Source organism: Xiphias gladius, chromosome 14 (genome assembly GCF_016859285.1).
Source record: "Xiphias gladius isolate SHS-SW01 ecotype Sanya breed wild chromosome 14, ASM1685928v1, whole genome shotgun sequence".
Taxonomy (NCBI): Eukaryota; Metazoa; Chordata; class Actinopteri; order Istiophoriformes; family Xiphiidae; genus Xiphias; species Xiphias gladius.
Genome location: NC_053413.1, coordinates 14,834,295 through 14,859,494, shown reverse-complemented (window position 1 = coordinate 14,859,494; position 25,200 = coordinate 14,834,295). Strand labels below are relative to the sequence as shown.

Below are 25,200 nucleotides of genomic sequence, written 5' to 3'. Positions count from 1 at the left end.
ATTGCTGAACACATAATAAAGCATTTCGACACTACCGATGTGTCGACACGTCAACAGCTGAGGTTTCCCCTTGAAAAATGAAATGAAAAGAAGAGCCGCCGAGCGCTCGGTGAATGTGAATTTATTATTTATTGTATTTTGATGTAATAAAAATAAAATAGGATTTAAAAAACCAAAAAGAGGACACACCGGCAAAGTCATAGAACCGCATCATCCAAAGAACAGCATAAAGCCCAGTCGAGCGTGTGTCGGCGCTGCGGGCGCAGAGCGGGACGTCTATCTTGACCTGCTCTGAGCGGGATTAGAAGCGCGACACTCTTGGCCTCGGCAGGAACACTTACATAAACTTTGGCAGGGGATCGGCTGAAGGGTGACACACCTGCACTACCTGTCCCGGGAAACCCCACTGTAGCGACTGGCATGTGGCGGTGCGTCAGCGCGTCAGCGCGAGACGTTCAGGACCCGTGTCGTGCTACCTGACTCGAGTCCTCTGAAAGAAGGCGAAAGGTTGCGGCTTTTTACGCACCACAGTGAAGATGAATTCAAATGATCAGATGAAAATATGACTGGGAAGCGGGATATTCCCCTCGGGGTGTTGTGGGTGGGTACTACCCGAGTGCGAATGACCTGTGAATGAAAACGGAGGTGCAATTGATTTGGCTCCCTTTTTGCGCCGTGGTGGGGTTTGGCGTGTTTAGTGGCACGGCGTCAGTCGTCAACCCCCCTCCCCGCCCGCCCTCCCGGGCTTTTCCTGGTGTCAAAACCAATGCACCCGCTGAGCGCCAATGGGAAGGTGGAACAACAGGTAGGCGTCCTCTAACTGTGTCTCTCGGATCAGTCGATGCTGTTGGGGCGAACCAGTGGACCGACCAGACCGCGAGCTCGTGCGGACGCGAGACCAGAATCAGAACTTCCCCCAGTGGTTTCTCAGTTGTCTGAAACGGTTTCATTTGAGAGTAGACGAGCTGTTTTTGCTCTGACAGTCGGGCTTCTTTTTTTTCTTTTTTCTTTTTGACTGGGAAACAGAACATAGAGCGGGTTTGAAATGTTTTCTGATTAATTAATCGACCACTATCGGACAAATCACATACTTGTGATATCAGAAGCGGGGGCATCTTAATGTGGAGACTATGGTGAAGGTAAGTGTGCTTTTTTTTGGCGTACAACGGCCTAAATGGCTATCAAAAAATGTAATATTTATTCAATTATCCTACTCTTAAAAGCTACTTAAGATTACACCGAAAAGTCTAACGTTTTTTTTTTTTTTTTTTTTTTTTGTAAATCTCAAATCAAGATAAGGCTGTTTTTCCCTTAGCATTAAGAACATTTCCTGTGTGATCTTGTGGTATCAATGCTTGCTGTTGCATAATTCAAGAACCGTGGCAATATCTTGACTGTCCCACCATGTGACTCACAACAATAACGCCTCCATCATATTATTATATAAGTTTCTGGTCTGATTTAGACTCTGGTGTCTGCATGTCTTTATACACCCACATTCCTTATAAATGTACAAAAGTAGGTAGTCACAGCAGGAAGTCTTCATTTAATCACACAAGCTGCTTGTTATTATTTTTTTGCATTGCTTCTGTTCCTGTTAGGGAAAAAAGCTTTTGAGATAAAATGGTGTAATTCATGCCTTTTTAAAACTAACCAGTTATCTCCAGCTGCCTCTCAATAAGGGTTTTCTTTCCTCACAGCTGCCATATCGTCGCCACCATTAACCTTTATTCCTCCTGGGATAAAGACGCACTGAGACACAGCTGATCCAAAGAGGTCAGAGGCTTGCTGACCCAGATTCTCTGCAGGAGCACATGGAGGTCCTGCGGAGGTCTTCTGTGTTTGCCGCGGAGGTCCTGGACGTGTTTGACCGATCGTTGACCGAGAAGGAGCTGGTGTCCCAGTCCAAAGCCTTGTGCAGAGACTACATCCTGTCCAGACTCAACCAGAACGGGCTGGGATGGTCCAAGACGGAACTTAACCTCTCTCCGTCAAATGCGGCGCTCGCTGAGGTGTCTTTGGTGCTTCTCTGTCTTGGTAAGAGAAACCTGAACAGTTGTAAAGTCTTAGAAAACCAGTAAATGTGAAAATTGATAAACTGTCATGTTATAGCAACATGCTCACACATTCAAGGCCATGGTAGTCATCTCCGGTTGAACTTTGAACCTGACTTTGTGGACATGATTGGCTTTTCCTCGTACTTTCAGGAGAGGATAGCTCAAGTAACATTAAGTGGCTACAGTATAGTTTATACTATGATTTCTTTCACTTTTTATTATTTGAAATTGTCTAGTGTCTTATTTGAAGTTGCCACAGGTTTATTATTAGGCCATGACTTCATTTTCATTTCAAACTTAATATTAAAGTTAAACCTTAACATAAACAGAGAGAGTATGCAAGAGTGAGCAATACCTTGGCAAAGGCTGCACAAACCTGAAGGTTTTAATAATAGAAACTGTTTAGACATTTGCAATCTGCTTTGGAAGCTCTGTTTTTTCCTTTGGCTCCTGATCTGCATCAAATAGAATATATTTTCCGAATGATTTTTTTTAAAATCGCATCTAGATGTAGAAGGCTCTGAGAAAATAGTGCGTTTTTGATGGTGGAGTCAAAAACTTGCAAAATACTTTAAAATGAGATGAGCTGGACAAATTAAACTGCTATAATAAGTAGAATCTTGTATCTGAGATTAAGACTATCAAAGCAATCAGTACATTCCCATTATCTAATGTTTCTTCAGCTGTGAGCTGACTGTTGTGTCAGTGGTCATTCCTCTTGGGTCTAAAAAGCAGAGTTGCTGCAGTCTAATCTACTTTTAGATAACAGTGGACAGAGGACTTAGATGACTCAACGGAGCTGGAACAGATAATTGATTCGTATCAAGAATCTAGACTGAACAACTCTTCAGACTTGACCCTGACGATGATTTCAACACACTGTAGTCTGTAGGCCCACCGTAGGTGTATACTGTATATTTCAAGCTACGATAAGCTCGGAGCAAATGATGAGTTAAGGATGAATGTGTGTGCGTGTGAGAACATCTTGAGCCAGGTGATCACATCTGGAGGACTTGACTCACTTACGGCAGCAGCTAAAGTGCCCAGTGTCTTTTTGAAGGATACCAGCAGAGGCGTTAATGTTTTACTTTGACAACCTGACATCTGAGTGACCCTCCGCCAGCAGAACAGAACCGTTTGTTTGAATTGGTCGAGTGGTTGAATTGTATGATGGTTTGCATAACCCAGAATGTGGAATTAATTGGTTTACACTGAATCTGTTTTAGTTTCTCTCTCAATCATTCAGAATAACTGTGGTCCTTCTAACAGACTTTTAATGGTTTTTGGTTTTTTTTTTTTGTCTGTGCTCTCCCTCTGTTACCTAGGCGATGAGCTGGAGTGTATACAGCCCAGTTTGTACAGGAACGTGGCGCGGCAGCTCAACATCTCTGTTGCCATGGAGAACATGGTTTCCGATGCCTTTATCGGCGTGGCGACGGAGATCTTTTCAACAGGTACACGGCTGCTCTGAACCTGAAGGTTTTGATGATGATGATGAGGAGGAGGATGAGGAGGATGATGATGATGTAGCACATTAGAAACTAAACATGTAGTCTACAGCCAAAGGAGATCTGCCAGCTCAGGAAGCCATTTACACTTCCACAGTGACTCAGAATACCGATGAAGGCAGCTGCTATAACTGGTGTCCATCTGCAGTTTTTGTTAGTTCCTGTTGGCTTAGATGGTGCTTCCAGTGAGAGTGAGTGGGTGTGATCACACGCAGGTGGAGTGAGACTTTTAAACACATAATTAGTAGTCGACTCTCTAAAGAGGTGACTCTATAAAGATTCACTAAGTTTAGACTCCAACGGATAGCATTGATTAGTTTTAGGTACTCCGATTCTGCACATAAATGATGTTGGCTTGTTGTGAACATATTGTATCTCTAATATGAATTAAGGAATGCTATGGCCCAAGCAATACCAAATTTGAAATAAAATGATTATTCAATACTAAGCAGCGTGAAGCCAATTAATACATCCAACTAATTGCAAAGTATGTGATAGTATGTAATTTATTCGTGGTGCTCACTCCAAAACTGAATGTAACAGGCTGATGGCGTGTCGTTTACTCGTTCACTCATTCACTACTCCTTATATAATAGGCCCTCAGTAGTTTACTCTACAGTGAGCAGTAAATCGATATTTTGGATACTTATTTAGCATCGTCGTGTTTTGTCATCACTGCCCGACTGTAATTTTAGCATCTGTTAAATGTGACGCACTGGACTGTGGGATTGTTAGCAGAAAGTAATGTCCATGCCATGCACACAACTCCTTTTGGTTTGGACACTGAAATAAAATACACACACAGCCATGTTCTATTCTACAACCAAAATTCCTACTTGATTAATTGTAATGAATAATCAACTGACTGTGGATGCAGATATTGTGCTGTTAGGAGAATCTAGGTGACCATCTACAACAGGTTGTGTCCTTTTCCATCTGTCTTTTGTCCCCTTTTGTGCTCAAATCTGTCATTTTTTTTTTTTTTTTACTTCGACTTAATCTTAGTCTTTTCCACTCATCATAGGAATTTTGGTGTTGTGTCTTCTGTAAGTCCAGTTATGGATTTTTGTCCACCTGGTGATTGTAGGCACAGTTGGGTGTTGTAGATCTCTACAATCGCAAGGGTTTCGTTCTGAAGGATAATAAAGGTCTGACATGAGCATCCTAAACATTCATCCCGTTGTGGCCAGTGTTTTTACTAACAGATGAAGAAGAAGGTGACTTAAAATGTAGCACAATAACTATGTTGTTTACCTTTCCAATGTCGGAATTGGAACAAAATAAAACTTTTTAACTGCATGTAACCTACAATCTGAGAATCATGCCCAGTTCACAGAGCAATCGGCTGGGTGTAAAAAAGTGAGAAAACAAACAGGGTTTGAACTTCTCAATCAAGCTCCTGTTTTCATTCACTAAACAACTACTTCTGTCACTTTTTGCATGTACAAACAAGTGCAGCACCTCGTCTTTGAGGAGAGACTGTCCAACAGTGTACGCCGTTATCCCCATTTGTGCAGTTCATTGAAAAACACAGAGCTATGGGGAGAAATCAAGGAGGAGTGGGATACGGCCAGGAGGAGGCTATAATGGCAGGATTTTCACCTCGCCTTCGAGCCACAAACCCGTTTGCCTTGAGACGTGTTCGGATGACACCTCATAAAAACTTTTTTTTTTTTTTTTTTTTTTTTTTTTTTAAAACAATACTCCGGCTTTACATGTCTCGGGTTGTCCTCAGTAAATTTTGAGAAAATAACCCTTTTTAAAGGTTTTAAATGGCTGTTGGTTATATCATAGTTCAATCTTGGTCTTGGGCGAGGACTTAGGTTTTTGTCTGTCTGGGTCTTGACTTGAACTTGTTCGTGCTGGCTATTGGACTTGTTTTAACTTGTGTTGACAACAGATCTAAGTACCCTAATAAAAAGAGTGACTTTATACTTTATGTTATGAGCCTTTTGAGTAGATTATATGGGCTGGTCGCAGTGCAATGAACAACTAGAATTTGGCACTTTTCTCGGAAAGATCAAAAACAGACTCGCCTAATATAATTTTCATGCCTGTGTTCTGGCTAAACTTGTGCCTATTTTGACGTCATGCGGGTGTTATTTTTGGAAACAGCGTGGGATTCCTTCGGAAGAATAACAAACTGGTGAACCGAGGCTGCCCTAGCCTTCTGGGACAGGGTTGAAACATGGATATAAATAGAAAAAAATCTTGCAAGGTTGTTTTTCCTGCCATTCAGGACTTTTTTTTTTTTTTTATAACTACCTTTTTAGCTTTTTGGTATTTATTGTCAAACCTCCAAAGTGCTTGACATGAATTTAAGGACCACAATAGGAGTGATCATCTGCTGAATCCGACTACGTATCATAACTGGCCATCCGTACTGTGGTCTCCCTCAGTAAAATCAACATGGCTTGTCTCCCCTCCATCTATCTTCGCCTGCCTCCCACTAATGTTCTCTCTCTTTCCGCCCTCCTCTCCTCCAGCCTTATCCCTGACAATCTTGTCTCTATTCTTGGCCTGCTTCTCAGTAGGGAGTGAGACGTGACGTGCTCTGACAGCTTCCATGGGCAGTTATCTCATTTAAGCTCGCCCAGAGCTCTATCCCCTTATAGTCACAGTCAGACACTGTAGGTCAGCCATGACAATGCAAGCAGAACCTAAAGGAGGCTAATGCCATTAGACCCTGTATTGCATCACTGACGGTCGTTATAACAATCTCTGCTGCCCTGGAAACTCTATATGGAAGTGGCAGATGCCCTTAATTATCAGACTGAATTGTTCAGGTGAAAACAGATGGACAAAGAATTTTTCAGCTTGGACTCTCAACTGCCTCAGAGTGGTGAATGCAAAATCAATTTCTGAACCTTTTGACCTCCCCACATCTGAAACTTTGTCAGAGCTTCACCCACCTCTAGGCGACACAGTCTCGCTCTCTTTAATTTACAGCTGACATGTGATGCAGTAAGACTTTATCATCCACACTATTAGAAATGCACTGGCTTGTTGAATGAACACCTCGTATTTGCAGTTTATTTCAGTACAAGGTCCGTCAACTGCCTCCTGTCAGCTCACAGATCATGTAACAGACTTTGAGGAAAGAGTTGGGTGTTAATGCTTGGCACGGTATGGGAAAGGACTGTTTATGCTGGGATATATGTGGCAGTTTCATCAATTCCAGTCAGGACATTTTGCCACCATGGACACTTGAAGCTAAGGTCTTGTGGATCAAGTGTGATTTTTGCTTCTCACTTATCAAACAACTTGCCCTGTGACAGAATCAAGATCAGATTAATTGCTGAAGCCTGCTGGACATGTTTTTAAGACATAATGAAATACCCTTCATTTGAAGAATAATTAATTTCTCAAATGGTTTTTTCACAAAAAAAAGTTCACTTGCCTTGTTAAAAATTCTTAAAATTACATCTAATCCTTCTCCCTCATTTAAAAAAATCCAGAATCTGTGAATTTGCAAATATTTTTTCCTTCTCTAAAGTTTGACTGCAGTACACAAGATGTCTCCTACTTAACCAACAAGTTCATTCTCAATGTATGTAGACTGGACGTTTCAAGTCTTCACTTCACACATGCATATTGGACCACGATTGGCTCCAACCTAACTGTGGTGTCACAAAATCATGCTCATACATACACGTCTTAAACTAAACTTAAAGGTGCTATAGGTAAGTTTTTGCTATCTCTACATAGCCAGCGTTTGCAGCTGTGTACTTACCAGTCTAGAAGAAACGTTGTGAGTTCAGCATCAAACTTCATTCCTTCACTCGGCAAGAGCTGTCTCCAGCGGTGGAAGGCTACGCCAGTGTTAACTTTTGTTTTGCTTCTATTTGTATCAATTCTTTAATTTCTACTGAATTAGCATGCTAAACAGCTCGCCTTGGCCTGGCCGGCCTGTTTCGTCACTTTCCGTCCAGGCTGCCTTGAAGAAGTAGTGCTGCTCAGAGGGCATATTATAACCTCTTGTATTGTAAACACATCAATGACTGAAGCTTACAACTTACATATAGCACCGTTAAAATATTTAATTATATAATATTTATTTATATACAATTATAAATAAATATAATTATTTTCGTGAGAAATCATTTGGTCAATAACTTGTCAGAAAATTGAGGGGAAAAAAGACTGACTTAAAACATAACCCACTGATTCCTGTTTTTCTTGCTGCAGGTATAACATGGGGTAAGGTGGTATCCATGTATGCAGTAGCTGGAGCCCTGGCAGTGGACTGTGTCAGACAAGGACATCCGACCACCGTTCACATCTTAGTGGACAGTCTGGGACAGTTTGTTCGCAAGTTCCTGGTTCCCTGGCTGAAGAGACGGGGAGGATGGGTAAGTGGCCACTGCTGTATATGCTGACGAACAGCGTCGTGGAGAAATATTGACCTTTCCATTTGGATTTCAGAGAATTTTCCAATTGCATCGACTAAAAATTGTTTCTCATATGCAGAGCATTCAGAAAACATTCAGACCCCTTCACTTTTTTCACATTTTGTTGTTGCAGCCTTACGCTAAAATTGTTTGGATTAATTTTTCCCTCATCCATCTACACCCAATACCCCATAATGACAAAACAAAAATGGAATTTTAGACATTTTTTGCAAATTTGTTAAAAAGGAAAAACAAAAATATCTCATTGACATCAAGTATTCAGACTCTTTGCTATGAAACCTGAAATTTAGCTCAGGTGCCTCCCATTTCTCTTGATCATCTTTGAGACATTTCTATGACTTGATTGGAGTAGGAACTGCCTGCAGAGCTGAGAGACAGGATTGTGTCAAGGCACAGATCTGGGGATGACAACATAAAAAATTCTGTTGCATTGAAGGGCCAGAGCACAGTGGCCTCCATAATTCTTAAATGAAAGAAGTCCGGAACAACCAGGACTCTTCCTAAAGCTGGCCGCTCTGCCAAACTGAGCTATCTTGAGCAAGGGGCCTTGGTAAGAGAGATGACCAAGAATGTGATAGTCACTCTGGCTGAGCTCCAGAGATCCTGTCTGAAGATGGGACAAATTTACAGAAGGATAATCATCACAGCAGCACTCCACTAATCTGGGCTTTATGGCAGAGTGGCCAGACAGAAGCCTCTCCTCTGTGAAAGACACATGAAAGCATCTAAAAGACTCTCACACTGGGAGAAACAAGATTCTCTGGTCTGATGAAACCAAGATTGAACTGTTTGGCTTCAGTTCTAAGCATCATGTCTGGAGGAAACCAGGCACCACTCATCACCTACCCAATACCATTCCAGTTGTGAAGCATGGTGGTGGCAGCATAATACTGTGGGAGTGTTATTCAGCAGCAGGGAAAGGGAGACTGGTCAGGGTTTAGGGAAAGCTAAGTATAGCAAAGTACAGAGATATCCTTAATGAAAACCTGGTCCAGAGTGCGCCGGACCTCAGACTGAGTTTCAGGTTCACTTTCTAACAGGAGGATGACCCTAAGCACACAACGCAGACAACGCCGGAGTTGCTTAAGGATGACTCTGTGAATGTCCTTGACTGGCCCACACAATCGAACATCTCTGGAGAGACCTGAAAATGGCTTTCCTACGACGGTCCCCATCCAACCTGACAGAGCTTGAGAGGATGTGCAGAGAAAAATGTCAGAAAATCCCCAAATCCGGGTGTGCAAAGTTTGTCCTGTCACACCCAAGAAGCCTCAAGGCCGTAATCGCTTCAACCAAGTATTGAGTAAAGGATCTGAAAACTTATGTCAATGTGATATTTCAGTTTTTCGTTTTTTAATAAATTTGCAAAAGTTTCAAAAATTCTGTTTTTGATTTGTCATTATGGGGTATTGCATGCAGATTGATGACAGAAAAAATTAATTAAAACTATTTTAGCATAAGGCTGCAACATAACAAAATGTGAAAAAAGTGAAGGGGTCTGAATACTTTCTGAATGCACTTTATGTTATCTTTTTAATTAATATCACAGCATGACTAGTGTTTTTGAGAGAATTTGGGACAAACTGAATAAAAATTAACATTGACGGTGGAAAAGCACGGCTTGCATGTTGTTTCTCTGGGGATTAAAACTGCCAACATTCTGGTTGCTTATGCTGAAGCTAGATAACTAATTTATGTTATCTTGTTTATGGATCAGAGCTCAGTTTGCTTTTGTAAGCTCTGATAGTAAGAGGGGAGTTCTGTAGAATCTGATGGTAGCCTGCTCAGATATGCCCAGTTATGACTGAAAATACTGCTCTCCTCAACATACTGTAGCTTCCTGTTGGTTGATCTGATGCAAAAATCTGCAGTGGTAATATTTGTTTCTATTGCCCTCTCTTGGTTAAAAGGCAGTAAAAATGCCTTTTTTGCTGCAGCAAAGTTTTGTGCTCGACTCAAATAAGATTATAAATGCCAGTCAGACATCGTCAGAATGTGTTTGTTTTTAAAAAAATTTTTTTTAAATATCTCTCCTTTTTTTTTCAGGCGGAGATCACAAAATGTGTGGTGAAGAAGGATCTCACCCCTGAACGCCACTGGCTGTCCTCTGTCATCGAGTCCCTGAAGTACTTCCTCACCGCGATGTACGTCTACGTCATGAAGGAACCGTGAACGGCCGAGACAGCGTGCACGGGAGTCATCGTGATTGATTGCTGGGAGATTGAAGTCTCAGACTTGTCAATAAAAGCTGGGGTGGAGACGGTGACTGTGCTTCATGGGAATTGAGACTGCCAGCAGATATCAGTCTGTTGCTGATCAGCAAGTGTTTCATCAGCGTCATGTTTGTGTTATCTCGGTATCAGATGAGTGTTTAAGTGATTACGCTTCATCCAAAGAGTAGTCACCGTGATATTTAAGTGCTTAAATGACAAAGTACGAAGTTTGTCTCACTCCACCTCCTCTGTATATTTTCACACTACTTACACCAGTGCAGTAAACCAGGCTTGTCCAGTATTGTTACTTTAATGTGTGATGGTGTTCAGGGTGACTGTGAGCTGTCGGAAGCTGTTTTTACTCCCGAGATAAACAGTCTGGTGTTTTGATGTGATGTTTGTCTCAGAATATATACCTACTGGTGTGATGAAAAGGTGGAAGCCTTGTTTGTAATTTAAATTGATGCTCAGCTGGCTGGGTCTTATGAGTTTTCTCAGTCTGGAAAGGACTGGTATCAAATGTTGAAGCAAAGGAGGTTAGTATCAGGTGGTATCAACTGCTTACACTTCATGGGGTTAATCTACGCTATTGTACCATACACCAAAGCAAAGCAGAGTGTCTCTTTCCAACTATAATCCAAAATGATGTGACCTAATTAAAGTTTCTGCTGCACTTTTAGACACGATTGATCAATAAACGTTGGGTCTCGTGCCCATTTTTGGCCAAAGAACTGAAGGACAGAGGAATGGTGCATACTGGATGCACATATTCTGGTGGTAATCATTTCCTTTTTAATCTGTAAATAGTTTATTTATGATTTTATTTTTTTATTTTGATGATGACCGCTGCAGTGTAAAGAGAGCCGATACTACAGCTCCTCGGGATGATTGTGTGGTATGCCTGATGGTTGTCACTTTCACAGTGTTATAAATGTGTCTGAATGATTTGTTTTTTTTAATCCACAATAAACTTAAACCTGGACCAATTTATTTTTATTGATATTGTATCCCTCTGATTGAATGTCAGAACCTTAAAAGTTGAAATGTTGGACTTTTCCTTGGGGGGGTCTATACTGTAAAATCAAAAGAACCACCAAATTAAACTATCTGCTGTACCCTGCACAGTGGGTCAGAGCAGTTAAAAAATGCAAGGTAAAAAGAAGAAAAAGGTGAGGAAAAAGCCATTTAAGTATTAGCCCAATAGAAATGTACAGAAGCATCAATAACAGGCAAATTTAACTTGCATTATTTACAAGGAAGACTTTATTGCAAATGGACAGAACAAAAAGTGTAAGAACATAATTAATTTGAATAAGTACATATACTGTAAAAAAAAAAAAAAAAAAAAAAATTGGTGAAATAATTATAATTTGTGATCTTTTAATGTAGTCAGTATTGGAACATCTATACTGAAGAACCTGTCAACTCAAAGATATAAACCAAACTTGAACACATGAAGGAAACTAAGTCATATTCACTAGCTGAAACTGTAAATTTAAATTCAATGCCAGCCAGTCTATGAATAAATCTTTTTCTAACTCTGAATCTCACACTAAAAAGACTCTCAAATGACACTACATTGACTCCAGGAGGACAGCAGTCACCTTAGCTTTCAATCTTATAATAGTGCAATGAAAATAAAAGGACACTGTAATAATAATAATAATAATAATAATAATAATAATAATATTTCATCAGTGCTTTATAAGCTTTACAACTCAAAGATCAAACATCTGGACAATAAACATCAACATTACTTGAGCACACATTCCAAGTATAATGCTTCACAAGTGAGGCCATTGAGTATAACAACTTAATGGAAATGCATTATTAAACCTTCATTTATTTTGATTATTTTTGAATTTCACAGTAACTTTAACCCTCAGGCACTGTAGTGCCTAACAATGCCCTGTTATTCCTGTATATTATGTAATATCTATAATTAACGGTTTTCCTTAAATTATTTTAATTTAACAGGTACGCTGATCTGACACCATAACTCCTTTACCACATTCCACGTACCATATTATAAAATGATATCATTGTATAACTGGAGTTGTTTATATGGTTTTCTGACCCAACTGTGATTACGGATCGGGCCTTTTGTTTAAGCAACATGCCAGACTAAGGTATTTCCATGTTTAAGAAGCCTGCCTAATTGTTCGGTCAAGATGACCGACGGTAGGTGATGTGCAAGTGCTGCATCAGTGGATGGTTGTCTGTTGCCATGGAAACTGTCTGCTCCAGCCTCCCATCTGGTCGGAGCTGAAACACTCTGGAAATCTGAAAGATGGAAAACAGAGGGTGAGGTTACTCGGGGGGGTGACACAAAAGCAACAAAGATATTGTTTTATCCCTTTAAATAATTTCCAGAGACAAGTTCTGTTGCTGTTTTGTGAACTGTGTGCATAGAAAAATTACATAGATTGGATGTCAGTGAATAAATGAGGAGGTTGGTCCTGACGATCGGTGCATGATGCAGGATCAGAGAATCAAATTTTTACCTGCTGTACATGCGGCTCCTTGGCAAAAGAAATTCTAGCCAGAGCGTGGGTCCGCAGGTTCAGCTGCTGCCCCGTCAGCTCCCCCTCCTCAATCTCCACCAGACCTGCACAAAACACCACTCAACGCATGTGTGAAGTGTGTGTGTGTGTTTTTGTTTGTAGGGAAAGGAAAGAAAGTTAGCCATTACAAACTTGTGTCCTTTTCAGTCAGTATGTACAATGTGCCAACTTAATCCTGTACTGGTAGCAATCAAATTAGCTGATATTCATCTAAGATCTAAGGTCTTAAAATGTACATTTGAAATATTTTTTTAAAAACAACCTAAATCAATTATGAGAACAATTTCCTAAACTGCACAACTTAAGACAGCAAAAGAGAGAACAAACAGAGTGTCGGACAATGCCAAGTATACACATTTTCTGCATCATGTTCCTATCCTCATGTGGAATATGCTTGGATTATAGCCCTGATGTAGAAAATGGTCCCATCTAATGCAATGGATGCAAAACACATTGTAAAATACGTTCTGCATATTTCTGCAAAGCAGCTGATTCCTTTGGAAAGTAGTTTAAATGCCCTGCTTCCAATAAACCACAACATAAACACAACAAACCACAAAGAATTCAATGACAAGGGGAGACTTTGAAAATAAAAAATAAGGGCACATCCAGTGACTAAAATTGTGAGTACCTGAGTTTTGTGCGATGATAAACGCCACTCTATTGGTTCCCGGCTGCACTCGAATGAAGCCACACTCCCTGTGCAGAGGCTTTTTAGACTCTGCATGGAAGGCGTTGAACCTGTCAACACAGTATCAGCAAGGAATCAGCTGACGGCTGATGCAGTCGGTCAGCAGATTGAAAGGCTTTTCTACTGCCTCCATCAAATCGTTTTCGCTCTTTTACATTGCTTCTGAAAATATTTTATCTTAAGCCTTTTTATAACCTTATTCAATTCAGGTTAATTTCTCTGTATGTGTGTATTTTCAATATATGTGTGTATGAATGTTGGTTTATATGTGAAATATATGTAATATGTAAGAATATTTTTCTCTTTTTTCCTGTTTCTTTTTTATTTTATCCTTATATATATTTATAATGACTGGCTTTTATAAGCGCTTAAATTCAAAATGTGTATTCAAAACCTGAGACAGCAGGGTTGGGTGTGGTTACAGGTGCAACAAAGTTAACCTCTGGGTGCGGTCAGAAGTGAAACTGGTTTGAAACTTTCAATCAGAGAGGACACTGTTTTTCAGCCTGGTATTAAGTGACTCTCTGAAGTCTGACTGCTCACGTGTTAACTTACATGAAACTGATAACTGGTTGTCCCACATGACTGAAGTGCAGTGTCTCTGTGTAGCGGAAAGGGTTTATGGTGGGAAAGCAGCCCTCCCCAGGCTCATCTGACTCCCAGGTACCCAGAAGCCAGTCTAGAGGGAGGAGGGCTGGGTTCAACTCTGCTGGATGGTAAAACACAAACACATGCTGCATTATCATGTAAACACAGGAAGAAAATGAATCATAGGAAGTAGTGGTGGGTGGTACCACAAATTTGGTTTTGACTCAATACCAAGTAATACCTGGGAATTTATGTATAACACAGATAGTTTCAACGAAATTCATTCATATAATTTGGTAAATGCATCTGAAATCATGTGACAGAACAGTTGATGAGTCAGATGACATTGCAGCAGTACTATTCTGAGGTATTTGTACGTTACTTGAACAATCAAATAATATGATATACAGTATAATAATATGTCGGTCACCAGAGCCATTTTTCTGAAAAACGAGTACTTTTAGTTTTTATACTCTAGGTACAATTAACTGATAATATTTCAGTACTTTAAAAGGCAGCAGTTTTACTTGTAATGGAGTATTTTTTACATTAAAGTATTGGCACTTCTACTGAAGTAAAGCATCTGAGCACCACTTCCACCACAGCATTAGAAGAAGCTAATATCTGTGTGGGAATAATAGACATCATAACTAGATACCATGAGTGCCAATTATAATTTACAGCTAAATCTTTCGACAGATTCATTGTACCTACATTGAGCTGCCAGTGGTACAACTAGCTATTTCTAACCCAGTCTAATACAACAGTACTGCAGTAAATCCTTCACAAAGGTCATAATGTTCAGTTTTTGGCGACACTGTTTTAGAGAGGTGTTGATTTAACTGTGTGGTTTCGGGTGCTGTTGAATTGCACGCATTATACTGAGGTGTTTGTTCATTGTTTTTCCCCATCCCATCTATTTCAATGATAGTAGGCCAAAAAAAAAGGATGACCTCTGTCTATAGGTCCATATGATTCAACAGACTACAGCTCAACAGCTCTCAAAAAATTACAACCTTCATAAAAAGGTAGGATTTTTGTCAGGACTGTTGCATTAAACTGCGTTGGATTTAGCTTGGTGTACCTAATAAATTTACAACTGAATGTATTTTGCAGCAGCGGCGACGAAAAGGCCTTCAATTGCTAGTCTCTTATTTAACACTAGGCGACGGCAATGTTAGGGTATTGTCGCATTTTGGCAGGAGCCAGAAGAAGAAGAAGGAGAGCCTCTGTAAAACACGGAGGCAGGTGACTGACTTATATTTTGCTCACTGGGGGGAAGACGCAGTTACCACATCCACGTTTCGACGATTCACAAAAACGAGGACTCGTTCATTGACATGCAAAGGTCACAGCGTGTCTCCGTCTGACCGGTAGCTGCTATTTCTTTACTGGCCCTGAAGCTGAAGTTAGCTACACTCGTTTTCATAGCAGGTTACCGTAAACGCACCACGTCTGTCTGAAAACCCCAAACAGTCAACGGTGAGCTTGAGTTGGATGTAAAAAAAAGGGCAGACAGACAGACCCTGATAATTTTCGCTAAATGATTTAGCTAAAAGCTACTTCTTGAGTAACGGTATCTTACGCTTGTGGTCTCCGCGACATTGTCGCCAGTGACAGTTCAGTTAAACTGTTAACGTTACATAGCTTGAATATGTCTTGAACTCAATTTAAAAATGAAAAATTAACCCACCTGTGTGATTTGCAGGACACGCCATTGATAATGTGAACTGCGGTCAAGCAATAAGTCAGAGGTACTATATTAAATGCTACTAATGTAGTTAGACTGCGACAGTCTTGATCTAGTGTGACGTGCTTATATAGAAGCACAGGCGGGACTCATGGGAAATGTAGTTAAGACAGTTCAGCACCACAGAAATGTAAAATAATATTCAATAGATATAACTGGGGTTAACATTTATAGACTTTTTACTTTTTTCCACACATTGAGGCAGGACAAGTGTTTGATAAAATAAAGCACACTTTATTGACATTTTTCACTGCACTCAGCATGGACCATAAAACATCTGCTTTTTTATTTCAAAACTAGCCTACTTATACAAGAGAGGTGCATGACCTGTGTTTTAGAAAATCTGCAGTCGAAGGCACGCATAAATTCCTAAAATGTATGCACTGTTCCAGATGCCCTGCAGGTGGGGACTCTTTGTGCTTATTTTTTTATTCCCTAATGAGTGGTCTGGGGAATCTGGTCTTTTAAGCCTTGCTCTTTTTGCAGTTCTTGAGAGCGTCTACCAGGGCGTGCAGTGCCATGTCAGCATTAGTCTTCTCACAGTTGTATCCCATCAATCCAATCCTCATCACCTAATGAAAAGAGCGGTGGAGAGTAAAGTACATCAGAGTCCACAGTGACTCAGCAGCATGATTCAGAAAGCCGTCGAAACACCAGACTGTCGACATTGATCTTGTTAGAACTGTTTAAATGAAATGAAACTGGGTTTTTTTTTTGGTGTGAAAATCAATCTTGGGTACCAGGAGATGCGCTCTCAAAATTTGAATCTGAGCGCTGTATCTGGGTTTGTTGTATTAGTACAATATAAGGCAAGATGTGAATTGTTACAGTGGGAATGGCAATTACAGTATTCCTCAATGAAACACAAAATGTTCTATCAAGCACTATTCTCCTTTTTTAAGTGTTTATTTTAGGGCAAAGAAGTATTGAATAAGAAAGTGAAAATTGGTCAATTTTCTCCTTACTATCTAAAACATCAGCTACTACTGTTAAGACACAGAGAGAGAGGGTGGTCCTTCTATCAAGATTAGCTGCCATAAGGGTCAGCTGATGAACTTGACTGTAACGTGTAGGGATACATTTGTTTACTGTACAGGGATTAAATACAAGCAACAACTCACCATGCCAATGGAAGGGCCCAGGCCTCCAGTCATCTCCATCTGGTGGTGTTTCATGATGTAGACCAACAACTCCCTCCAGTCGTAGCCGTCAGGGACAGCAATGGTGGTGACAGAGGGAAGCCTCAAATCCTGCAGGACATGTCACATAATACAAATTTAAAAAAAAAGCTTGTGGTCACAACAGGGCAAGGTTAGTTAGTTGCGATACCACACAAAAGGGCCCACATATATAAAGGGTTGAACACTCTAATATGAATCATTTTTATGTATGTTCTTGCCCAATGATACATTATCTTTTTCCTTTCTTGGCAAAATATTTTTTTTGTTCTTAAATGTCAGGTTCTTTAGTTGTAGTAGTTTTATATGGCTCCAGAATACACCAGTTACCCCTCATATTGTTTTGTAGTGTGTCTGCCTCACCCTTTCAGGAATGAAGAGCTTGAGGCCCAGGTCCTCCAGTCCTCTGTACAGGTAGGCTGCCACCTCCTTGTGTTTTTTCCAGGACTCCTCCAGCCCCTAGAGGGAGACAAAGGTCAGTGCGGTTCAGGGACAATCAGACAGGTCAAAAACTGAGGGGAGGTGCTGGCAGTGGGAGGTGAGTGCACAGGTAATAGTTTGTGTGGTAAATGTGTAAGGTGGTGAAAAGTACCATCAAAGACTGTGAATAAGGTACTGGTATAAAAAAGGCTTTATTTATAAGTCTTTAAAGGATTTCTGAATCAATTAATTATAAAATACATCCTAGACATAGATGATAATTCTAGAAAATCACATTTTTCCTTTCAGTAAAGTAACTGCAGAAAGTGGTAACATGTCCCTTTACCCTCTCAGCAAGAATTGCCAGACTCTCTCTCAGAGCGAAGAATCCAGACACTGGACCAGTGTGATGGTATCTAAAACCCAGAGCACACTTAATTAAATATTATTCTCATAGCAAACCCTGAGGTTATAGACCGATATGAACCTTTCTAAGCACGATGATACCCATGTTTTTCAAACTTAAATAATCAAAAAAAAAAAAAAATTTTTGGTCTCATTCTAACAGATCATCTGCAATTGTAGTTAAGGTAAATTTTTAACAGGGAATGAAGAGAATAAGGATACATGCTGCAATGAATCTTTTGTTTGTAATCAGTTGACTGTAGTGGACTTACCCTCTGGCTGTTTTGCCATCACAACCCCAGTAGTTGGACAAATGGGTCATGTCAAAGAGGTAGGATACTGGTCTTGCTTTCCTGTTAAACATCTTGTGGCTGTGAGGAGTGACAGACAAAGATTGTGTTGCTTTCGTAACTATTTTGTTCTCAGCTTTTATGCAAATGTGACACTTTAGGACTCATATTTGGACAGATACATGCAGGTACACACACCACAGAGTCCTTCCTTACCACGCTCTGTCATTAAAAGAGATGGGGGCTGTGCCAGGAGGTGCATTCAGAGCCTTCTGAGAACCAGTGTACAGGATATCAATATCTGCGAGCACAATAGGCGGATTATATCAAACGCAAGTGCAAGGTAGCAGGCAGATGAATTCAATCTTTCATCACTCCCTTACTTTGCTTGTCCATAAAAATTGGTGCTGCTCCAAGTGAAGCAACTGTGTCGACCAGGAAGAGGCAGTTATGTCTGCAGGAGGTGTGACAGTGAGCAGTGAGAAATATGACTTTATCGTTGGTAATTACGTGCAACTGCTCGTTATGTGTTCTGTTTGAGACAAAGTAGGAGCCTCACTTTCTGCAGATGTCTCCAATGCCGTCTACTGGGTGACAGAGGCCAGCAGAGGACTCTCCGTGTGTGAGGAAAAACAGGACAGGCTTGTGTTTTTCTATGGCCTACAAACAGGAGTAGGAGGAAAGTTTAATAATATATAAAATAATTTGTGTTGTAGTTACTTTTTATGTTTAAATATGTTTGTTAGTTGTGTGTTGAGTCTAGTAGTTCAGCCCCTAAAGTGACAAAAACAGTCTGTTAGAAGACTGCTTCCGGGACAGTGTGCCAACCTGTTCAATTTCCTTATTAGTGAAATATCCTCCCGGTGCTTTAACCATTCTATGTACATTGGCACCTAAAAAAAAAAAAAAAAGATTAAATACTACACAGATAGATAGATGCAGGTTTGTTGACAAATTAAAAGAGAATATTGTGTCTAATAAAAAATATAAAAGTAGTAAAAATAGAGAAAAACGATAGATAGATAGATAGATATCAGTGTAAGTGAAGTCTCTTCATCCTCTCCGGAGACTCGGCGGGCGAGTGCGTGAAACCGCACGTAAAGACGTACCCATTCTCTCCGCAATTTCTGCAACGCGCTCTCCCCAGATTCCGTTGATGGCGACGAGCACGCTCTCCCCGGGCTCCACGGCATTGAACACCGCACACTCCATGGCCGCGTGCCCGGAGCCGCTCATAGCTATAGTCATGTTGTTCTCTGTCTGGAAGGCGTACTGGATCCCACTCTTGATGTCGTTCATGATCTAAGACGGACATTGGAAAACGTCGAGCAACTTTTCAGATTAATTTGTCACATGCCGTCGCCAATCCCTGCGGGATTTTAGTGTGTGTGTACATCGTAGCCTGTGCGCAGTAACGCACAACTTTTGCTCTTTGACGCCATAAATATTTATTTGGTCTGTTTGAAAAAAAAAAAAAAAAAGAAAATAGATTGCACTGTATTATTGTGGTATTATTGTTAACATGAATAACTGGTGTACGACAACAAACCTTTAAGCTGAATGTAGTCTAATAAAAAAAAAAAAAAATTCAACCAGCTTTACTCGAGCAAAATAGGCTATTTCATGAAGTTAAATGTAATTATACTGTCAAACCAAGAGTAATAATTCCGTATTCCGAGTTGTATTTGAGTAAAATGTTCTAATTTTCGCCATAAAGTAAATCGAATATGTTATTTAGCCTACCTCAGACTCCGAACTACCTTGTTTGAGTCTGACTTTCAAACCAAACATTTACCTCATACATTTCTGGGTGCAGGTGACCAATTATCGGCTTGGATCCGGCAGCTAAGATACGTGGAGGAATATTTGAGGGTCCCGGCCCGAACAGGTAACGCAGTGGAACCTCGAGCGGCCGGAGCATGCACGCCGGCGGCGGGATGGTGACGGAGGAGACGGAGCGGTCGAGGCGCTGCAGCAGGGGCGCGCTCCTGGCGGTCAGCGGGCCGTCGAGGGCCGCCGCCGCCGCCGCCGCTGCCTGCTGGGTGAGCAGCGCGCTCCGGCTGAAGAAAGCCCGCTGCATCGAGGCTGGTGTCCTGAGAAGCTTGCACCGAGTGAGATCACCAGCGACCGACGGGGAGACTTAGCCTGACCGTGAGTTATGGGTGAAGTTTTAAAACAAACAGGTCTTTGACCTGTTGGACACGGGGCGGTTTGCGTCACTTGACCTCAGGGCTGGTAATAAGGGGCATATCAAGTCATAATAGTAAATGGAAAATGAAAAAAAAAGACAGCTAAAGTTTGTTTTATGTTGTAGATTTTAGGTTAAACTTGAAGGATTAAGGCTTTTTAATCATTAAAAATTCGAAAACTGTCAAATAGCCTCTGAGCACGTGGTTATCAAGGCCCTTTTCCCACATGGATGTGACTGTATGTGGAAATAAACAATACAAATCCTGGTGAACTATTTTATTATCCAGCCAAAACCGTGTGCACACTTCAAATGTCTATGTGACATGCAAGAGTTTTTAATCTTTTCCAATCCAATATTTGAATTTAAAAATATATGTCTGTCCTGTGCAAACAGTCAGTAGAGCATGTTTTGACACAGTCACCGTTTGGTTTCACCAGGACTGGTTTTTGTGACTGATTTCTGGTCTAGATTCACAGCACCTGACTCTTGAACTTTTGTGGAAAAGTGAGAGCCTGCACTTTGCAGCTTGGAACCGGTTCAGTTTAGTTTGCAGTTGTTCTGTTGATTTTGTCCACCCCTCCAGTCACTTCAGCATTGGGTTTGTAAAGAGGAGTCTCCTCTCAGAGAACCAATCTGCTCTCTCCAAGGAGGAAGGGGTGGGGGGCGCTGGCAGATATACAGCCACACACACACACACACACACCCAACCATCAGTAACATCAATACTCACTCCAAGAAACAACTAAATTTCAATGTCAAGTGTGCATAAGCACCATACTCTTTTTGAAGTTGGGTAGTTTCCTTGTAAAGTAAGGTTTAAAGGCATATATGGTCATGTCAAACTTTGGTTCATTTTATTGTTATATTTTCAATGTTTTCTTGTTTCAGATGTTTTTCAAATGAAATGTTTTTCTTGTTTCCATACAAAATGTCACACTAATGGCTCAGTGGTCTTTAACGTACACATGATAGGCAGGCAGAAATAAAAAAAGGATAAAACATTTGTTGTTCATTTGATCCATCAGACTGGATCTCAAATTTCGGAGAAACGTTGTGCATCTTAACAGAAAAAAACACACACATTTTTCTCAATTGCTCTGGTTGTTTGGTACGATGTATAATGGAAATCATTTAAAACGATGTCCTCTGTGTTTCACATAAGACATTTCCACTGGGTTTGGTAGGATTTATGTTGATTAGGTGACTCCTCAGTGTGGTCAGAAACACAACTTGACTTCAGACTGTGTTGTCAACCTCCGAACACCTCTCCGCTGCTCCACTGAAGTCGCATTACTGTTAATTCTAGTGCCAAGTTTGTACAGGGCTGTCCAAGCCAAGGGGGGAGGCCAGGATTGTAGTAGCTTGTAGTTCTCAAAACAAAACATTGCAGGGAATGGTGACCACAAACAAAGTTTTTGCTCTCAGGAATGAGCTCTTCTGCACCATTGTTGTGGCTCATCAAATGTCCCCAAATTCATGTTTACACAAAAACCACTCACATTTCCTGATGTTCCATGCTCATGGTCAAACAGACCATGAGACCTTCTGGTTCAACTGTGTACAGGACTTTGAAACCATAACATCATGTATACGTCAATGTCAGCCGTCGTTTTTGTGAAAGTAGGTGGTAGTAGTAGTAGTAGTAGTAGTTTTTTTTTTGTTTTACTATGAAGTGGCGGAAATCATTGAAATCATATTTTGTTTTGCTTTTTTTAGGGATGTTAAAAATTGAAAGTAGTCAAAATGACCTAAAACGTTAAAGAACGCCAAACTCCAAACTATACAAGTCACACATTTCCATTCAAATTTTACAGTGATGTTAAAGATACATCCCAATGAAATGGTGATTTTGATGTATTATATAAATATCCTTACAATCTGACATGGGACACAAAAGCCCTTTCTTTCTTTTGAAAGTTGAAAGGTCGGGGTTATTTTTTAACTTGTCAGTAATTGAATAAAATCTGATATTGTTGCCCTTTTTTCTTTAACTGTTATGTCATGGCAGGATCAGTAGAAGGTGCCTCCCTCTGAGTATGGCTTGGTGAATAATTACACCACTGGCAAATAAATGGGACTCCGCGTTACCCTCTCACTGGACTTTGCACTGGACCGAAAACTCAAAATCTGCCCAAACAGAGTGGAAGGAAGAGCCGGGAAGGGACAGACGAAAAGAGAGACAGGCATACACACTCATCCACAGGGGGCGTCATAAAATTGTCTGTCAGTAGTGCTGCTATAGACACTTGGTGATAGTACATAATCTGAAGTTCCTGATAACAATTAGCTCCACGTGATGGCACTACAGTGTAGACATTGTATACATGGATTGGATGTTCATTGATGATGATTTATGATGATCTAAACAGCACAAAATTCATTGGCAGTCACTTCTCGAATAAACCACAATCCCCATTCTTGGGTTGAACCTGGAAAGTGGATCTTTATTTGAGAACATTATCACAGTGTCACAAAGCAGAGTCAGTCCAGAAAATGTCATGTAACATTATATTTTACATATTTAGAGGAAATGCCTTCATCTGTCAACTCCATAGAGCTTACTACTACTAATAAAAGTATACTCTGTTATTATGTTATTATGTATCATTTCGTGTTTCTCCGTATATTTTTGCATCTCTTTTTACTTGTTTTGTGTCTCTTCGTGGTCATTTTGCATCTGGTTTTGCTCGCTTCCTGTTTCTTTTTACTTGTTTTGCATCTCTTGTAGTTGTTTTGTGTCTATTTTCAATTATTTTGTGTCTCCTGTCTTTTGCATCTCTTTTTCGTGATTTTGTGTCTCCTTTTACTCGTTTGGCATCTCATTGTGGCCTTTTATGAATCTTTGTGGTCATTTTGTGTCCAGTCATACTTGTTTTTCATCTACTTTTACTCATTTTGTGTCGCTGTGTGTCTTTTTGGCTGTTTTGTGTCTCTTCGTACTTGTTTTGCACCTCTTTTGGTTGTTTTGTGTATCATTTTTGCTCGATTTGTGTAGTTTTTTCGATTGGCTTTCCAACAAGAGATGTTAGCAGTCACTCCAAACAGAGGTCCTGGTCCAGGGGTCCCCCGATCCCTCTGGCCCCTGGGCCGTGAGAGCGGGTTCGGTAATCCATCTATGGTTATGGTATTACGGTCCATCCCCGGTCCCCTCCCTCTCCTCCTCCGCTGTGCCTCTGTACTGCATCGCTCTGCCTCATGGCTGCCTGCTGCGGATGATGATGATGATGATGCTGATGCTGATGTCACCAACGCCTCCCAGTCTCCCTGCCACAGCAGCACCGCCATTTTCCCTACTTTCAGACTGACTGACGGACAGACTGACGGCGGCCCGCTGGAGCATCCCGCGCCCATCCTCCTGTTTATCCATCTGGCCCTCGCTCGTCCCTCCCCCCGGCTCCCACTCGTTTCTGACTGACGCACCGCCGTGTTGCCGCTTGCTGGTGCTGAAGCTGAGGCTCTTTCCCCCCGGCGGATTCTCCATGTATGGACGCGCCGAGGGAAGGGATGCTGTAGGCTGACCACAGGCTGAGAGAGAGAGGCACAGATACAGGCTGGTGAGGAGATTCGAGGAGGAGGCACCGGTGGATCCTGGCGCTGTTTTTAATGGGCAGAGGATTTTGCCCTCCGCGTTCGTCGAGTCTGAGTTGCCGAGGTAAGACACGGCTCCTGTGAGATGTTTTTCATGGCATGGCATCGGCACTGAAGGCTGTCACGCCTCGGTGAGGTCTGTAGGTGTGTGTGTGTGTGTGTGTGTGTGATTTCGAGGCCTTGTGTACATCAGAGGATATAAATAATTGCGCTGCGTCAGGATGTTTACTGTTTGATTCCTCTGTTGTCAACAATTGTCTTAAAAAAAAAGCCAAATCCTGAATCCCTCTAAAAAAAAAAAACTGACACTGTATCAAATAGGTGAACATTTGAGCTCAAAATAGCCGTAAATGTCATTAAAGCTCTAATAATTTGAGCTGACCTCCTTTCTGACGCAGTGTTAGACGATTTAGTGTCTGTGCCGTTTATGTTTACGCGGCCTGTCTTTGAGGCGCGGCAGGCGACGCAAGATGGAGGAAACAGTATTTACATAGGTAATAAATACTCGCAGTCTTTACCGCAGATGTCAGATTTTCTGAACTGTCTGTGTCCTCCGCGCATTTCTATCTACAGGGACAATGACGGCTTTTTAGACAGATGTTCAGGAGGATTGTTGTGGTTCATCGGCTGAGGTTGGAGGAAGATGGATGTGCTGCCTTTCAACCAAATATACCGTTAAAAAAAAAAAATCAACTTAAATTATCTGGTCGTGTACAGAGAAGAAAAGTGAAAGGTCTCCAACGAGAAACAACTGCAGTGAGAGGGATGATTATTGTGAGGATGCTGTGGGGAAAAAAACGCAGCAGCTAATTCCAGACGGCGCAGGGACGTGTGTTTGTTTTCTGTGGTGAGAAGCGGTGATAGGTGAGGCGAGGGTGATGATGCCCCAAGAATAAGCAGCCATTTTACTGTGGAACAGGAGGGATGCTGTTGATCTTCCTGCCAAATGATGGCCCAGCCATTTAGTCAGCGTGTATTAGGAGCTGCAAGTCTCTGCCTGAAGCCAAACTGACTGATTCAGGGCCTGGAAATGGAGGAAGTGTGATGGTAGTCTTAGCTGTTTGCTTCTCCTAACAAGGCCCAGTCCTCAATATTAAATAATAATACTAATAAAAAGCACCTAAATATTCAAATGAATTCCGTATTTTAGTTATTTAACCATAGTAGCATATGATATAGAGGTGTAATGATACCACATGGTGCTTCACAACCAAGGTTTGTCTGTATCCTACAGGTCTACTTCTGTTGCTAATAAATCCAATGAACTCTTCTCATCATCTATCCGTGCAGGTGCCAGGTGTGTGTCTGTGTAGCCACACGGATCTCCAGCTCTTCCGCCCGCTCA

The 25,200-nt window shown here is 41.2% G+C and overlaps 3 protein-coding genes across 4 annotated transcripts; 1 reads left to right on the top strand and 2 right to left on the bottom strand.

The window, feature by feature from the left end:
- Window positions 1-813: 813 nt before the first annotated feature.
- On the top strand, window positions 814-11,179 carry bokb (BCL2 family apoptosis regulator BOK b). The gene is made up of 5 exons (XM_040144701.1): window positions 814-1,139; window positions 1,701-2,037; window positions 3,383-3,511; window positions 7,754-7,917; window positions 10,024-11,179. The coding sequence occupies exons 2-5, from the start codon at window positions 1,815-1,817 to the stop codon at window positions 10,147-10,149; spliced, it is 642 nt and encodes a 213-aa protein (XP_040000635.1). The 5' UTR covers window positions 814-1,139; window positions 1,701-1,814; the 3' UTR covers window positions 10,150-11,179.
- A 695-nt stretch (window positions 11,180-11,874) lies between these two features.
- Window positions 11,875-15,859, bottom strand: thap4 (THAP domain containing 4). Of its 2 annotated transcripts, none has more exons than XM_040142764.1 (5): window positions 15,727-15,859; window positions 14,001-14,151; window positions 13,386-13,495; window positions 12,695-12,798; window positions 11,875-12,473 (listed from the first exon to the last, which is right to left on the bottom strand). In XM_040142764.1, the coding sequence occupies exons 1-5, from the start codon at window positions 15,749-15,751 to the stop codon at window positions 12,357-12,359; spliced, it is 507 nt and encodes a 168-aa protein (XP_039998698.1). In that variant the 5' UTR covers window positions 15,752-15,859; the 3' UTR covers window positions 11,875-12,356. The 2 variants fall into 2 exon arrangements, with proteins under 2 accessions (XP_039998698.1, XP_039998697.1); XM_040142763.1 differs by having other exon boundaries at window positions 14,001-14,154; window positions 15,727-15,845.
- Window positions 15,860-16,024: 165 nt separating this feature from the next.
- Window positions 16,025-20,310, bottom strand: agxtb (alanine--glyoxylate and serine--pyruvate aminotransferase b). Its single transcript, XM_040144747.1, has 11 exons — window positions 19,872-20,310; window positions 19,186-19,378; window positions 18,905-18,969; window positions 18,636-18,736; window positions 18,460-18,530; window positions 18,293-18,377; window positions 18,059-18,157; window positions 17,728-17,797; window positions 17,325-17,420; window positions 16,905-17,033; window positions 16,025-16,355 (listed from the first exon to the last, which is right to left on the bottom strand). Exons 1-11 carry the CDS (start codon window positions 20,154-20,156, stop codon window positions 16,248-16,250), a joined length of 1,302 nt encoding a protein of 433 aa, XP_040000681.1. The 5' UTR covers window positions 20,157-20,310; the 3' UTR covers window positions 16,025-16,247.
- Window positions 20,311-25,200: the final 4,890 nt, after the last annotated feature.

What these genes read in the sequence shown, in the direction of transcription:
- bokb (XM_040144701.1), top strand. Translation starts at nt 1,815, where the DNA reads ATGGAGGTCCTGCGGAGGTCTTCTGTGTTTGCCGCGGAGGTCCTGGAC. An exon ending in GACGGAGATCTTTTCAACAG is followed by an intron (nt 3,512 to 7,753) that starts GTACACGGCTGC and finishes TTCTTGCTGCAG; the next exon opens with GTATAACATGGGGTAAGGTG. An exon ending in TGAAGAGACGGGGAGGATGG is followed by an intron (nt 7,918 to 10,023) that starts GTAAGTGGCCAC and finishes TTTTTTTTTCAG; the next exon opens with GCGGAGATCACAAAATGTGT.
- thap4 (XM_040142763.1), bottom strand. Translation starts at nt 15,751, where the DNA reads ATGGCGTGTCCTGCAAATCACACAG. An exon ending in GTGTCCTGCAAATCACACAG is followed by an intron (nt 14,155 to 15,726) that starts GTGGGTTAATTT and finishes TTTACCATCCAG; the next exon opens with CAGAGTTGAACCCAGCCCTC. An exon ending in CAACCAGTTATCAGTTTCAT is followed by an intron (nt 13,496 to 14,000) that starts GTAAGTTAACAC and finishes CTGTGTTGACAG; the next exon opens with GTTCAACGCCTTCCATGCAG.
- agxtb (XM_040144747.1), bottom strand. Translation starts at nt 20,156, where the DNA reads ATGCAGCGGGCTTTCTTCAGCCGGAGCGCGCTGCTCACCCAGCAGGCA. An exon ending in TGCACCCAGAAATGTATGAG is followed by an intron (nt 19,379 to 19,871) that starts GTAAATGTTTGG and finishes TGTCCGTCTTAG; the next exon opens with ATCATGAACGACATCAAGAG. An exon ending in TCTTTTAATGACAGAGCGTG is followed by an intron (nt 18,158 to 18,292) that starts GTAAGGAAGGAC and finishes CACTCCTCACAG; the next exon opens with CCACAAGATGTTTAACAGGA.